This window comes from Daphnia pulex, chromosome 10, assembly GCF_021134715.1.
Source record: "Daphnia pulex isolate KAP4 chromosome 10, ASM2113471v1".
NCBI classification, from domain to species: domain Eukaryota; kingdom Metazoa; phylum Arthropoda; class Branchiopoda; order Diplostraca; family Daphniidae; genus Daphnia; species Daphnia pulex.
Window position 1 is genome coordinate 13,095,896 of NC_060026.1, and position 16,191 is coordinate 13,112,086.

The window sequence follows — 16,191 nt, forward strand, 5'->3', positions numbered from 1 at the left end:
GCTTAAGGTAAAAAAAAAAAAAAAAAAAAAAATTCGAATTCCTCACCAACAAACCAAGCAAACCGACATAACGTATTCAGTACAGCACAAAATTTACTCATCTCACGCATAACAAAGCCACCTAGTAGTAACAGCACGAACTTTTTATTTTATGTTTATTCGGGATAGCTTACGGCAAAAATCCGAATGTGAATCGCATAAATCAACGCCAGGAATATCACATGACACTCCTGCTTGATCGTCCACTGGACTTTAATCGCACGAACCCATACTTGCATATGCAAAGCCAAGACTGAAAAACTCAGATTCGAAAAAGCCTTCCCTCATATTTCTGTATAAATACGCAGTAAATTGTGCGTGGATATTCAGTTCGGAATATGCGTCAACAGTCTTGTCTAGAAAATTAATACCAAGTTCTCGTATATTTTCATCTTAAGTAAGTTCGGCCTATTACTTGATCTATATATGTTTTAGAAAATTGGTTCAAACATTCCCTCCTTTTAATTCAATTGCAATTAAAAATCAACTATCTTTTTCCCTCACAATTTTTACAAAGCTTTAATTGAAAATGGCAACGATTCCGGTGAGGTCCATACTCGCCATCTTTTTGGTTTTTGTCGTTTGTTGTAACTGCCAATCAATTGACCCCGGTGCTTCCTCTTCTTGGGCGTCCAAATCTCACCGGACACGTTAAGTTCCATGGAGTACGGCAATTTTCTCATTGAAATTTACGAACACGCCAATAACCATAAAGCATCGACGACCGCCAGCCAGAAAAAATACTTCTACTCTCTCCCCTCGCGCTATTGGACCACAAAAGTGCCGTTAGTATATACAACAACGTTACGAAGCAACCAGAGATGAGATTTCGTGGAACGCCAAAGTCCAAAATGAAGTGGTCAAACATTTAAACAAATCTATCGGTCAAGAAATACAATCCGATAAAGTGAGAGTCATTCCCTTGGAGAAGGTCATTCTCACGAGCAACACACCCACAGCAGATTATTCGCTATCGCCAGTGTGGACGATTTATGACAAGAGCACAACCCTGAGGCTTTCTCTGTCGTGTTCTGAGCAGAAAGTCTGCGACGATCTGGCTAACGAAATGCGATCTAATCCCGAACAATTCGACCACTTAAAACTCCTTTACAGTTTGTCATCGCAGACGTCGCAAACCAAACAGACGACCATCAGCATCGACAGCGTCACTTCCGGTGAAATGGTTACTGCTCTTTTACAGAAATTTGGAGACAAAAAAGACATTTTTCTGACGGCCAACGTGAACTAAACGTGGAATCAAGTTTCCCATCTTTGGTGTGTGTAAGAATAAGAACTCGAATTGGACAACGATCAGAAAAGAATTTTGAAATAGCCGAACCGGATCTCTTTCTCAGATATCGGCTCAGTTTCACTTCCACAACACTAGTGGCTTGATACGAAACATGAAAATGAAACGTATACGTCATGTAACGCAACCGATTTTATTTTAATTGCAAAGAAAGTAAATTAGTTTTGTGTTAATTAAATACTTTGAAATATTATTATTCCCAAATATTTCTTGGGCCTATTTCTTTCTTTTGGGGGGCTGCGGCTTTTTTGAGTTTTTTGTCACTCTGGAGATTTTGAAAATTTGTCCCCTGGTGGTTGGTTATGTAGAACCAGTTCTTTCCGCTAGGTGTGCTGTGGTCGATCGATACCGAATGTCCGAATTACCGATTGATAGTCCTCTCCGAATGTGTTGGAGTTGGACTGCTTGTCTGAACGGTTCGGTAATTTGGTTGGAAGTTGAGTTTTCGTCGTCGTGAGTCGTGACTCGTGGAGTCGTCAGTCGTGGTTCTGCTTCTTATTATTTAATGCTATAATTTGGTAAATAGATATTGAATATATCAATAATAACTAATTTTAAATATCTCGGAATGTTTTGCCTCTTTATCTTTTCTTTCATTATAAGTTTGGAATTGTATGCTGATTTGTGTTGAAATTTGAAAATTCTAAAATTTCTTACATTCATTTACAGAATTCCATAAAAAAACAGAAGAGTCATGAATTCTTCATCGAAAATCGATAGAAAGTGCATAGCTGAAGCTGTTTTGCCATCACAGGAGCCATTATTGGATTTTTCAGCTGGATATGTGATACCTGATGAAATTTCTCTACCTTCTATTAACCTCGAAGAAATTGGAAATCTCGACATACCTTTATCTATTCTGGTATGATATCATTTTTAAAATGAGATTTTATGTCCAATATATTGAGTCTTTGGTATTTCTCTTATCTCTTCTTTTTTTTGTTATTTGGATATTTTAGGATGCTGAAAGATTGAAGGCGTTTTTAGAAAGACAGCGAGATGCAGGTGCCTCACCAAGTCCGTTCCCTTCCTCAGGGAAACACACTTTTGAAAAGTGTTATGATAAAATGATTTTAGCAACATTAGAGAACTTGGACATAAGTTCTCTAGTCATCAAGATGTTAGGATTACCTGTATCTAAAACAATGGATTTTAAAGCAAAGTTTGATAAGCTGATGCTGTTTGAGGTAGATGGGCAGTACACTCATACCTTTGATTCAGCAAAAGAATTTGGTAAGACTGATTTTAGTTATTTTGGTATTGATTGATTATACTCATACGTTGACTATGATAGGGACATTCGGTACGGCGATTCTCCAGTTGCCCGTAAATGGTGGCCATGATGGTGGAAACTTCCATGTGGAATATAATGGAAGGAAAGCCAGTTATGAAGATCAGGTTGATAGCCATAAGCTTTCCTCTCTGTCTTCGTTTTACGACAACTGCCACTATGTAATGAAGCCGATTACGCGAGGCTGGAAGTTGACACTCGTCTTCAACCTGGTGTGGACCAATTCCACAATTGTGATGCCAACCGACTTCTTAGTCTTTCTGAAATCACTGAAGAAATTAGAAGAAGCACTCATTTCTTGGGTTCCCCAGCGAAAAGAAGATGTATTTTCTACCGAAGTTCGACAATTGCTCAAAGGAAACGTCAAAATCCCACTTATTACTCGGATCGACGATAAAATCGTTCCATGCAATAATGAGAAAACAGAAGACACGGATATTGAAGATTCTGAAAACTTTGAAAATGACGACAATTCTGAAAACGAATCCGATTCCGACACTTCCGATTTTTGGTATGACGACGAAACAGATTGCCATTGCGATCAAAAAATCTCAACCAGGAAATGTGAAGAAGAAAATGTATTGTTCTTTGTTCTTGAAGAAAAGTATTTTGAGAATAGTCTCATGTTCCATCACCTTCACGGGAACGACCGAATCTTGGCTGATCTTCTCCGATGCTGCCCTTTTATCGACGTGCACCTAGCGAAAGCTGCGTATATCAAAACGATAGCTAGAAAATCAACAGGTGTGGCACCAAAAAACCAATCGCCAATAAAAATATCGCGTTGGATAGATTCGAACGGTGCTGTCAAAGAACTGAAAATCGACGAGCTGAACTGGAGCGAAAAATGTGTTGGCCCCATTCGAAACTTGCTGGAACCCTGTAACACTGAAACTTACAGTGCAACCAGGCTAAATTCAGCTGAATGCCATTATCAGAATTCATTTCGATGTTCAGGAGAAGGCGAAATAATTCGTGAAAGGATTTGCTTTCATACAATACTGGTCATATGGCCCAAACATCAATCCATCGGAATGTACTGTCGTTACGGACGTTATGGACTCGATATGTTTTTGAACTACTTTGAAAGCTCGTTGATATCCATGCTTGGATGGCAAGCGGTCGCACAACAACAGCTCACACAAGATTTTCACCAAGTAGTCGAATATTGCTGCACCTATCCTCAAAGAATCTGGACCCAGTTTGCATTAAAAAAAGATGAGATAACGCTGAGATTGCTCCGTCTCTGCATCGCCTTGCGAACACGCAAAGAAGGTCTCGAGATATTAAAGATTCTTGGGTCGGAATTCAAGACTAGAGGGAAGAAACAAATATTGTCTTTTGTCGGTATTCAGAATGAGCAAGTAGCTCAAGCACTCGTCCAATTCGTCTGCCAAAGCAATGGTGAGTTTTTTATGCTGTTTGTTAAGTTCAATCAAAACTTTAAAATTAAAACTTTATTAAATTTTTCTTTAGGTTTGGGCGATTGCATTGATCTAATCAAAAACCTAATTACAACTCATCGCATTTTCAAACAATTCGTACCGATTACAAAAATGATCCAGTACTTTCTAGACGCCAAATGCGTTGAAGGAGCTGTGCTGGTTGGAGATGGTGTAGCGTCGTCGTTGAACAACTTCGACCAGAAAAGAGTTGCCGTTCTCAAAAAGCCGGATATATCCTTATACGTGGATGCAATTGTTTCTTTGGAAGCCTACCCAGAAGCCTCCAGTCAAGAAAGACTAGCATCGTTGGTCTCTCTCTTCTCCAAGCTTGGTTCATCCTTACGATGCCGTTTGGTAGTGCAATTGGATGCCCAGGTAAACTCGCGCTGCATTGAATCATGTCAGTTTATTTTCCTGGAAATTTGCGAGACTTTTCTTTCCTCCGAGACTTTTCTTCCCTCCGCTGCAGACGCTCTTGGACTGCTGAAATGTTTTATTCTACTTGAAAATCCAAAATGGCTTGAGTCTTTGCTTTCCAAAATGAGCAATGTTCCAGATCAATGTGAAAGGATTGTCTTGTTTACAAAACTACTTTCACATCAATCTTTATGGAATCTTGCTGAATCATCGGAATTAGGAAAGAAATCACTGGTCTTCATTTTAGATGGATGTTCTGCCTTGTTATTCAGCATTATGTCACCCAGTAATGAGGTATCCGTCTCCCGTTCACGCTACAACTATAAATTTTACGGAGACACGTTACCATCTATCTTGGCTAAGTACCTTCAGTTTGTGTTGGAAGCGGAACGTATCCCCGCACTAGCAGATGCTCATCGATTGTCCTCCATCTCGTTGCTGCTGTCTCAAATGAAATATAACCAACTGTATCACATCCTTGATGTCTTCCACAAATCCAGCAGCGAACACTGGAATACGTCCCCCTGCTATTCCGACATGATGCGTGATATCTGCAAGTCTATGGTGTCTACAATGAAAAACGTGAAGCCAATTAGAGAAGCAGTCTCGAAAATAGTCAGGTTCTTCTTTGATTTTCTTGATAAGTCGTTGTCGCAATCGCTCCTCATGGAAGTGTGTGGATTTCAAGCTGCCGGATGTTGGTCCCACAATATCAAGTACGAATTTTTCAGTGACATCATCTCTTCAACTGAAGTTTGGGATAAATTGGATTCTGATACCAAATTGGATATTTTGAACACCTGTGCTACGCTAATTGAGTCATGGATAACTGAAGAAGGCAAAGCACTGGATGAAATCTCCTGGATTAAGAAAACTCAAGAGGAATTCTTCAATTGCATTGACCTTTTCTTCTTGATTGAAGAGCATCGGTTCAATCCCAAACAAAAGAATGTTATTCGATCCTTTCAACGGTTTTTGAAAAAGTTGCCAGCATGCCTTCATCTACGGAGTTTTATGCTCAAACTTCACAAGTCGATACTCACGACGAGGCCCTGCATCAAGGAATTCCCACTTTGCCTCGAATTGTTTACCATGGTTTGCCGACATTTTGTTGATCAAATTTTTTTGTCAGACAAACTTTCAAAAAAAGAATGTGACGAAATTGTGAATTGCTTGTTTTTTATTGACGACGCTCGTTCCTGGGAAAGATTTGCAGACGAAATTTGTTCCTTAGAAGTTATTACAGACGATAACCAACCGTTTCAGCGGACATTGTTGAACACCAACATCCAAGAAATCACGGAGTCGCCTCTTGCCTCTGCTGCTATTATACGCATCGCGGACTATTGGGTGTCCAAATGGAAATCAGTGGCAGAACCGCCCTTCACCTGGAATATGCCGAAAGTTGTAATACCCAACTACTCCGAAGTGCAAAAGTTTCTTCGTTCCTCGGAGTCCCATTTCATCTACCATTTAAAGAGCATTGAACAATTCCGCAGATTTAAAAGTAATCTTGACCGAACTGACCTCTTGATGAAGTATGTTTCAGTGTCGGATTGGAACCCCAGGGACAGGAATTGTAGACTTGAAAAAACCACCGAATATCATAAAAGAGTTATTCTGGAGTTGTTTCAGAGATTGACATCGGAAATGGATGACGTGCTGAAGTTCCGTCAAAGTCTCAGCCAGAATCTTGCGACGGTCAAGTCTACAAGGAAAAGGCAATTGAAATTGGGTTCCTCGTCGACGTCTTCGGATGAGGTCCGCATTGTCTCTTCTAAGCGCAGTAAGCCTTAGCACTTAATTGGTTTGATTTGATTTCATGTTTCATTTTTAGTTACCTCTACTTTCATTTGAATTTTGATTTGTTTCTATCGCTGAAATCTTGTAAGTCCTAATCTTAAAGGAACTTCAAATTTCAACCAATCAATTCCTTCAATTCCTTGTCTTTTGGTTACTTTGTCATGTGCGTACTGTTGTACTCTGAATAACTTCAGATGTTGCTGTGTAACGTGCCATTTTCACTGTTTATCGTTTCTTATCAATAGAAATTCTTAAATCGGCACTCGGAATTCTATCCTTTTTTAATAAAACTTTAAATGATTTTACTGATCAAAACCTATTGACACGCGAAGATTTAAATATAATTTGATATGATTTTACACGTATAATTTAGGTAAGCTTGAAACTCAAATACAAAAGAGATTACTTCACGTAGGGGTGTCACGTTATAGGCAGCAAATCCTCTTGCATTCCAAAAAAGCTTTGATTTTCCTGCAAGTGGGAAGTTGCATATTGCGTTCATCCGAACTGTTTCTACTTAACGCTCGGTTCCTCATGTTGCAGTTCTTTTATATACACGAGTCCTTGATTCCAGTTCGTTCTCTTGGCTGTCGTTGTAACTACGGCCGACTGTCTATCCATAGAGCTAAGAAATTCCTTAAAAACCAATAATAATATTTCTTGCAGTAAATAATCTATGCAATTGGCTGGAAAATTCGCCCTAATCTGACTTTACATTGTTGTTATTACAGTTCTTTCTTTGTTCAGTGTTCTTTTTTTTTTTTTTAAAAAAAAAAAGGGTGATAGACACCTGAGTACGTAGAGCATAGAGCTAGTTCTTCCCGCTAGGTGTGCTGCGGCCGACTCATTCCTAGGCTGTTCCAACAACAACAAAAACAAAAAACCAAACCTGACGAAACAGTGAGAAAGGGAGTTCGGCCCAAGCCACGGCACCGTCAAGACGTACTTTCTCTCGCTCCAGATACAATAGTGCTTTCACCCAGCCGGCGCGAACCTAGAATCCCGCCCAACCTCCTGTAAAAAAAAAATAAAAAAAAAAAAAAAAAAAAATAAAAAAATCGAAAACTTAAAGCTAGAAATTGAACCCCTCCTCTCAAGTAACTGCGCTTAAGAAAGTGGTGTGTGCCGTATCCGACCCTATCTTCGGCATCAAAGTGTCAAACAAGTGGGAAATTCCCCCATACCACCCTCCTTTTCATCTGAGTAACGTGGCCATCTGGCTCCCAACCACCAAGCTGCCGCGCCGTAGCAACAGTAAACCCAGCAGGGCCCGTCAAGCTGCCGGTCACAATCAACGCCGAGAGTCAGCAGCCGAACAACGGGAGCGTGAACGGCAGGCAATAAGGGCGCTGTTGATTGAAGAAAGAAGAGAAGAGGAAAGAAGGCGACTGATTGAAGAACGAACGCGTGAGGCGCAGCGAATCTACCAAGAATTGAAAAAATCGGCTAGCCAACAACAACTACACAGGGCGGAAAATCAAATTGAAGAGCAAGAAGAATTCATCCTGCAGCTTGCGATCGAACCAGCCGAAGAATACGGTAATATCAATTAGTCCTAGGCTTCGGCTGGTTGGGCTGTTGATAACCGTCAGTTGGCAACTAGTCCTAGGCTTCGGCCGGTTGGGCTGTTGCTAAACTCACACCCCGAAGCACCTAGTCCTAGGTCTCGACCAGTTGGGCTGGTGCAAATCATAAAGAAAGCCGCGAATACATACCCCATCCAGAACTTAAATTCCCGTCCCCCCAGGTGACGCCCCCAAGTCCAAAATGGCGTCGACCAGCACCGAATCAACAATCGTACCAATATTCATCAAGAGAGAAGACGGAAAATCATTTAGGCAAATGAAATCGAAAGAAATCGCGGAAATAGTGAATGAATTGGAAGAAGAACTAGGACTCTTCGAAAAAGGAGGAGTCTCAATCGCCACAGGGGGTGACCTATTCATCAGACCAGCCACTAAAAATCAGCAATTAAAACTCCTAAAGATAAACTACGTGCACAAAGGAAAGATTATGGTCACCTGCAAACTTCCAAACGCAGCAAGCGGATCCAGGGTAACCATCCACCAGGTCCCACTAGGCGATACCGATGAAGAAATTTACCACGCGCTCCAAGACAGAGGCTACAAAATAGTGTCAGTATATCGATTCAAATCCCAGATAGGCTTAGGTAAAGCACCTACTCCAACAGTGGCCCTCGAATTCGAAGAAAATGCACCAAGTGAAATAATCCTAAACGGAATGATGTTCAAGACAAGGCCATACATCCCTGGCCCACCAAGGTGCTCAAAAAAGTGTCAAAGACTGGGCCACACAAGCAACCACTGTAGGGAAGAGGAAAGATGCAACAACTGTGGCTCACACCACGAAGACATGACAAACTGCCAAGCCCCTGCTCGGTGCATCAACTGTGAGGGCAAACACCCAGCCAGCTCGCCGTCATGCCCAAAATTCCTAAGGATGAAGCAGGCAACCAGACCAACAACGACTGCACAAGGCAGATCACCCCTTGCCCACCCCAATAAACAGCTTAGCTATAGCCAGGCACTGGGTGAGCCTTTGCCTCCCATCAATCACGAAACAGAAATCCTGAAAGGGAAAGTTGAGGCCTTACAAACAGACCTCGCCGGAATTAAAGCCGAACTTGCTAAGGTGAAAACTCTGGAAGCTAAAGTAGGAAAACTGGACACTACGGTAAACCATGTACGGGACTCACTCGCCACGCTCGAAAAAGGCCAACAAACATCGAACTCCAAACTAGACAGGCTTGTCTCGCTACTGGCCAAGCTCCTTCCGAATACAGACACCGAGGACATGGACACAAGCCAACCAGAAGAGACAAGACCAGTAGCCACTGGCACAAGACCGGCCGTCACCAAGAGCGCAAGAAGTGAACCTGCACCTGATCCAGCAACCAAAAAACTTAGAAGCGGCACAAGCACCCTACAAACAAACAAAAAATGATGAACCTTAAACTAATTCAATACAACGCAAGAAGTCTCACAAAGTCTAATTTAATAGAATTCAAAGCACATTTGCACCTTCACAAACCCCACATAGTCACACTATGCGAAACGTTCTGGAGAGATTCATTCAGCGTAAAATTCAAACAATACTATGCAGTAAATAAAAACCGCGTAGGCCAGGTAGGAGGAGGCGTGGCAATATTAATTCACAAATCCCTCCAGTTCAAACAACTCCAGCTGCCAGACCTGCAAACAATCGAATCAATAGGGGTATCAATATCCACAGAAAACAACGGCAGAAATGAAATGTTAGACATCATATCAATCTACATACCAAATGGCCAGGCGTGCGACGAGGATGAATTGACCCAATTGCATAGATTGACCAGCAACAACACCATATTCTGCGGCGACTACAACGCAAGACATGGCCTATGGGACACAAGAAGCACCCATCCCAACCGCAGCGGAAGAATATTAGCCAACCTCCTAGAAAAAGAAAACAATATTATGTTAGCCACTCCACCCAACCTCGGCACAAGACAATGCCCCAGCACACTAAAATTCACCACAATAGACCTCGCAATAATGTCCCCTCACCTAGCCGCCACAGCAGAATTGAAACGAGGACCCTTTATAGGCAGCGACCACCTCCCAATCCACATCCAATTAGTTACCAAACCAATGCAATCTTCAAATCGACCACCCAGCTGGAACTTCAGCGAAGCCAACTGGGAAAACTGGAACACGAGCTTAAGGCAAACCATCGAATTGACGGATTATCACAGAACAGGAGACCCCTCACGCAAGTACCAAATATTCATTAGTGGCCTCCACTCAGCAAACACAGCAAACAATATTAAAATGAAAAAAACATCCAATCAAATGAAAGCGGAACCACAAAGGGCGTGGTGGACCAAAGAATGCAAAAAGGCAGTAGCCCAATCAAGAAAAGCAAGAAATGCATGCGATCCTGCAAGAGGGGGAGTCTCATGTGAATCAAATAAAGCAGTATGGAGAGAAAAAGAACTTCAAAAAAAGAAAACCATCATCAAAGCAAAAGAAGAAACACTGAATAAACACATCAACAGCCTAAACCCCAAAAGCTCCCCAACAAAAACCTGGGCCTTCACAAAAGCCTGGACAAGAGGAACAACTCCTCCCGACCTCTTCTCTTCCCCCATAAAAGACCCCCAAACACGCCTTCAAACTACCGACTTTAAAGAAAAAGCCAGAATACTAGCATGCCAATATGACCACAGCGACGGAATCCTCCCCGATAACCCAAGATTCGAGCAGTACATCAGGAAGCAAGAATCAAAAACGGACTCAAACGGCCTAAACACACCAATCACAGAACGAGAGCTAAAGTACGGCATGGGAAACCTGAAAAGCAACGCAATGGGTCAAGACAAAGTGCATAACCTAATGCTTAAAAACCTATCAGAAGAAAACAAGAAGTACCTACTAGACCTCCTGAATTGCATGCTCGAATCAGCCTATGTCCCAGAGGACTGGAAGAAAGCAACAATAATCCCGATTAGAAAACCCGAAAAACCAGCAGAAGAACCCGAATCTTATCGTCCAATATCACTAACCTCCTGTCTAGGCAAAGTAATGGAGAGAATCATCAATAGAAGAATGGTGTGGCTACTGGAAAGCAAAGGCCTAAGGCTAAAAACACAGTCAGGATTCAGGAAAGGAAGAAGTACCATGGACAACATCATCGGGCTAGAGCACTATATCAGAAAAGGATTCAACAAAATAAACCCTATGAACACCTACGCAGTATTCCTAGACATCTCAAAGGCCTTTGACACTACCTGGATACAAGGCCTACTGTACAAACTAAGCGCAAAAGGAATAACTGGAAAAACACTAGCATGGTTAAAAAACTTCCTGACAAACAGAACATTCAATGTCCAGATAGGACAGACCGTCTCAGAGGACCGAGAGCTCAAAATCGGTGTCCCACAAGGATCCCCCCTTAGCCCGCTACTCTTCTCAGTCATGCTAGATGACCTGCCCATTATCAAGGAACCAGGAGAAACCCTGCTATTCGCCGACGACATAGAATGCCATATACTCGCTGAAAATGGACGAGACGCGGAAGTTAAACTAACCCCATACCTGGATGAAGTCACGGCATGGGCCAAAAAATGGCGATTCAAATTCTCCGCCCCCAAATCCAGTCTCATAAACTTCACAAGACAAAAAAAGAAGCAAATAAACCCCCTCCTATTCATAACCGGTTCAAAAATCCCGGAAGTGAAGGAAATAAAGCACCTGGGAGTGTACTTCGACCATGGACTACGCTGGACACGGCAAACGGAAGCCGTGATCCAAAAAACATCGAAACTCAAAAACCTCTTCAAGATACTAACTAACACAAAACACGGGCCGAGCATTGACTCACTAGTAATTATGTACAAAGCACTCGTACGGAGCAGAATAGACTACGGAATCATGGTTGCAGGAACATCAAGCCAAAACAGACAAAAGAAGATCGAAGCCATTCAAAATGGCATAATGAGAATCATCTTAGGGGCACCCCAATCAACGCCCATTAAAGAAATGCTTCTAGAACTAGACCTCCAACCAATAACCACGAGGAAAAGCTGGTTATCCGGACGATACCTCATTAGAGTCGACAAGCAACCCAACCACCCGATGCACCAACCATGCTACAACCTCAGAAGAAAGCCAGTAAATTGGAAGGAGCACAACACACCCGCCCTAAAGCTAGCAACAGCACACACTATCTTGGCCGACCTAAACCTGTATGAAGAAGCGAGGGCTCACGAATCCCGGCGCAACCAACCCCCACCATGGACCGAAATGCCGATCACCCTCGACTACCTGCAAATTGGAAAGAAAGAAGCCCTCGCTAACCAGACGAAAGCCAGGGCGCTCTTTCAAGAATATAAGGCCCGGACAGAAAACGGAACAGAAGCGTACACGGATGGATCACTGAATAAAGAAACAAAAAATACGACCTATGCAGTAGTACTCCCAACGTTGAACATCGAAGAAGCTGGTACACTCACTGAGGGTTCATCCATCTTTACGGCAGAAGCCTACGGAATCCACAGGGCAATGGAAATAGTGTACAATCTCCCTCAAGACATCCAGGAACTAATCGTCTATACTGACTCCAAGTCAGTAGTAAAAGCACTAGCATCACCTGAAAATGAAAAACACCACGTCATTCACGACATAATCCAAACGGCACTTAATCTCAAAAGTTCAGGCACCAAAACCAGGATCTGTTGGATCCCAAGCCATGTTGGCATCCCGGGGAATGAGAGAGCAGACACCATAGCTTCACAAGAAAGCTCATCCAACGAATCCTCAAACAGATCAAATAACCCATTATCAATCTCCGAGCAAACAGCCATCTACAAGCACTACCTGAAAAGAACAAACATGGAAGAATTAAAAACAGGCCACGAGAAAGAAAATATCCACAGAAGAACACAAACCGGATCCCTCAAATGGCACCAGCACAAGTCTAGGAAGATAACACAAATACTCTTCAGGCTGAGAACCGGACACAACAGACTAAAGGCACAGATGGCCAGACTGATGCCACAAGAAAACCCAAACTGCCTTGAGTGCGAAGAGCCAGAAACAACTGAACATGCCCTCTTACACTGCACCGCCCTGGAAATGGAGAGATTAGAATTAACACAATACTTCAGAGAAAAGAACCTCAATCTAAACTTACCAAACGTGCTGGGCCTCAACATCGAACTAGATCACCGCACCCAATTCGAGATCCAGCATCACTTGGTCAGATACATCAAAAACTCAAGACTCATAAACCGAATCTAAAGAAGGCAAATCATCATAAACAAACAAGTACACAACAATTATAATTTCAAAACATACCTGAAGGCACCCGCCAACGCAGAAAGCACACAAAAATTAGGAAAATCCAGCAAAGCAAGCGAACTAATGGCGTCTCCTCCTGACAACTCGCCAAAAAACCACAAGACAAAGGAAAAAGAACCGAGAAGAAGGTGGGGGCTAAAGGGCTACCCTGTGCCCAGCATCCGAAGACAAATCTGGCCACCAGATGTCCTCCTCGGAGCCCCATCAATCATAAAAAAAAGAACAGTGAGAAAGGATTCAAAGGAAAGCGGAGTCATGGAATATACCAACATGGAATATACTCACACGGAATGTACCAACACAGAAATCCCTCAAAAAGAAGCCATGGATCACTTTATTGGTGGGAATAAAAGCAAAAAACATTTCGACTACTTTGTTATTATTGACTTTGAAGGAACGTGTGGATTTCTCAAAAACCCATGTCATATCAAGTAAATCTTTAATTTTGTTTCATAATTTAGAACTCTCCACACCAAGATTTTCTTTTTAGAGGTGGAATACAAGAAATAATTGAATTCCCTGCCATTTTACTAAATGGTCACAATGGATCCATCGAAGATGAATTCCATTCCTTCTGCCAACCAGTTCTTAACCCGTCATTGACAAATTTTTGTAAAAAACTTACAGGAATCACACAGGTTTTCTCTAAATGTTACATTTCGAGCCCACAACTAAGCAGTTCGTGATTTAAAGGCATATTTTATATTTATTCCTATATAGGATGCTGTTGACAAAGCTCCATTATTCAAGGACGTATTTGTCTCATTTGAAGAATGGTTGAAGAAAAACAAGGTTATTGGCTCGTACTATTCATTCGCGGTTGTGACCGATGACCCTAACGACATTCGTCAATTTCTACAGAAGCAGTGTAGGGTGAGTTTATGGGAGTTTTTAGTACGATTACATCATTAGCAGTTTAAGTACGCCCTGCAGTTAACAAAACCCTCGCTCACATTTCTGTTTTTTGTTTAGATTTCAGAAATAGATTTTCCAACATACTGCCAGAACTGGATAAATATTAAGATCATTTTCGCTCATTTCTACAAAAATGGCAATATGCAATGTCTGTCCCTAAAAAATATGATTCGGGACATTGGATGTGAATTTCAAGGAAGAGCTCATAGCGGCATAGATGATGCCCGAAATATTGCTTCAATTGTTCAGCGTCTTTTGGCGGACGGAGCGCCCATAACGTTCAATGAAAAGTTAGTTGTCAATCGAGCCAAGAAAAGTAAAATAAGGCACAAACAACAGGCACAAACAACCAAACAAGGCGGAACAAAAACCAACCCATCCACCCAAGCTAACCTAGTTAAGATAAGGAATTTGAAAGTCGAAACTGCTGTGAGTAGCCAAGTAAGTATGGAGATACCTTAAATCAAACACTTAGCATGCCCCATGCAACCCTATATAACCTAAATAGTTTTGAAAATTTAACATGAACGCCAAATTACTATCAATGTTACTAATTCCTTGTGGTTTTTTAGAGTTTACAAGCTGCTGCCCAAATCAATGCCCAACTAGCTGCAGAAGGTAAAATTCAACCTCAGCCACAGCAGAACTTGCAAGCCAGCCATGGTGCTCAGAAGAAAGACAAAAAACTTAAAACAGGGAGAAAGGATCTTTTCAATGCCGAAGTTGAAATCAACAACCTGCCTCCTAGAGCAAGAAATCTGCTGACCAAAGGATATATTCAAGAAAAAATTCAATGGAAATCAAGTAATGTACATTTTCAATTTAAAATCTGGTTGTTAAAGAAACTTACAAATAATAATGTGTTTTTAGAAGCTGCTTTGTGTACTAAGGGGCGCTACGTTTCTCCACGAGAGAAACTCATAGCAAATGATGAAAGACCACTATATATTTGCATCCAAGCAGTTGCCAAGCATGCTGTAGATGAAGCTATTCATCATATCCAAGATTTCATTGCTGAGCACACAGGATCTAGTCCAACACCTCCTGTAATCTCTCCAACTCTTGTACCTAACCATCCTCCTCCTCAAGTGACTCTTATAAGAGATAAAGTTTATATTAATCTTGATCATGCACCTGAAACATTCAAGATTGTTGAAAGAGTGCTTGGTCCTTCTGGTGACAATGTCAACTACATTCAAACAGAGACTGGTGTGAGTGTATCTTTGCAAGGTCAGGGAATTAATTCATCAAATGCAAGTGATGAACCACATCATTTATTACTAGAGTAAGGTTTTTTTTTTATCTTGGTCTTTAAGTTCTTTATTATAAATCTGATTTTGTTTAGGCATATTGAACCGTCAGCAGTTCAAAACGCGCGATCATTGGCGCTTAGTTTAGTTGGAACTCTCCAACAAGACTTCATTCAGTGGCAAAGAGAACAGCAAGCATTACAACAACAGCAACTAGTTTACACTTTTTCTCAACCATACTATAGCGGGTAAATAATCTTTAATTTCGAAACTAAAAAGTGCTTTTTGAATTTAAGGTTTACGGCATTTGAATAATGAGATTTTCCAGGATCGCTAATGCTGTGCATATTATGCGTTTTAATTACAATTGGCTCTCGTTCAGGTCATCAACTGCTTGTGGGAATTTCACCTATCCTGCCGTTGCCATGGTTTACGGCGTGGAAAATGGTTTGACACAAACTGCAGCTGTGAGAGAGCCACAGTCAGTACAAACCCACCAACACACGAGAGGCTTGCCGGGCAAGAGGCCCTCGCGGTTCGATTATCAACAGTCTACAGGTGTGTTTCCAGTCCGAGAAACTGCAAGGACATCTTTTCACCCACATAGGATGATAACGGACTTTTTAGACATTCAAAGGACGTGATTGTGTCTCCTAACACTGGCTAATATACATATATATTATATAAAACAAAAACAAAAATTTCAGTCTATACAAAAATCACACGAATCGCATAATAAGTACCGATCCTGTCCGAACTTGTTCCACCATACCAGTCCACCGACTGAAGCTAATATAGTTATAAGTCGAGAGCCCCATTTACCATCAGCGGACTCCACAACATTGTTGTTACAACAGATGAA

At 41.6% G+C, this 16,191-nt stretch overlaps 2 protein-coding genes across 4 annotated transcripts; both read left to right on the top strand.

The window, feature by feature from the left end:
- Positions 1–231: 231 nt before the first annotated feature.
- Positions 232–6,566, top strand: LOC124203582. 2 transcript variants are annotated; one of them, XM_046600257.1, is made up of 5 exons: positions 232–436; positions 2,018–2,210; positions 2,308–2,581; positions 2,643–4,043; positions 4,116–6,566. In XM_046600257.1, exons 2-5 carry the CDS (start codon positions 2,043–2,045, stop codon positions 6,296–6,298), a joined length of 4,026 nt encoding a protein of 1,341 aa, XP_046456213.1. In that variant the 5' UTR covers positions 232–436; positions 2,018–2,042; the 3' UTR covers positions 6,299–6,566. The 2 variants fall into 2 exon arrangements, with proteins under 2 accessions (XP_046456213.1, XP_046456212.1); XM_046600256.1 differs by lacking the exon at positions 232–436 and adding an exon at positions 851–1,866.
- A 6,806-nt stretch (positions 6,567–13,372) lies between these two features.
- On the top strand, positions 13,373–16,141 carry LOC124203585. 2 transcript variants are annotated; one of them, XM_046600260.1, is made up of 8 exons: positions 13,373–13,595; positions 13,655–13,802; positions 13,885–14,037; positions 14,137–14,520; positions 14,652–14,883; positions 14,950–15,364; positions 15,425–15,577; positions 15,712–16,141. In XM_046600260.1, exons 1-8 carry the CDS (start codon positions 13,420–13,422, stop codon positions 15,971–15,973), a joined length of 1,923 nt encoding a protein of 640 aa, XP_046456216.1. In that variant the 5' UTR covers positions 13,373–13,419; the 3' UTR covers positions 15,974–16,141. The 2 variants fall into 2 exon arrangements, with proteins under 2 accessions (XP_046456216.1, XP_046456217.1); XM_046600261.1 differs by having other exon boundaries at positions 13,389–13,595; positions 14,137–14,508; positions 15,712–16,139.
- The last annotated feature ends 50 nt before the right edge of the window (positions 16,142–16,191 follow it).

Bases quoted from the DNA above. Each gene is read 5' to 3' on its own strand.
- LOC124203585 (XM_046600260.1), top strand. From the start codon at position 13,420: ATGGAATATACCAACATGGAATATACTCACACGGAATGTACCAACACA. The intron at 14,038-14,136 runs GTGAGTTTATGG...TTTTTTGTTTAG, and splicing joins TTCTACAGAAGCAGTGTAGG to ATTTCAGAAATAGATTTTCC. The intron at 14,521-14,651 runs GTAAGTATGGAG...GTGGTTTTTTAG, and splicing joins AAACTGCTGTGAGTAGCCAA to AGTTTACAAGCTGCTGCCCA.
- LOC124203582 (XM_046600257.1), top strand. From the start codon at position 2,043: ATGAATTCTTCATCGAAAATCGATAGAAAGTGCATAGCTGAAGCTGTT. The intron at 2,211-2,307 runs GTATGATATCAT...TGGATATTTTAG, and splicing joins ACATACCTTTATCTATTCTG to GATGCTGAAAGATTGAAGGC. The intron at 2,582-2,642 runs GTAAGACTGATT...TGACTATGATAG, and splicing joins TGATTCAGCAAAAGAATTTG to GGACATTCGGTACGGCGATT.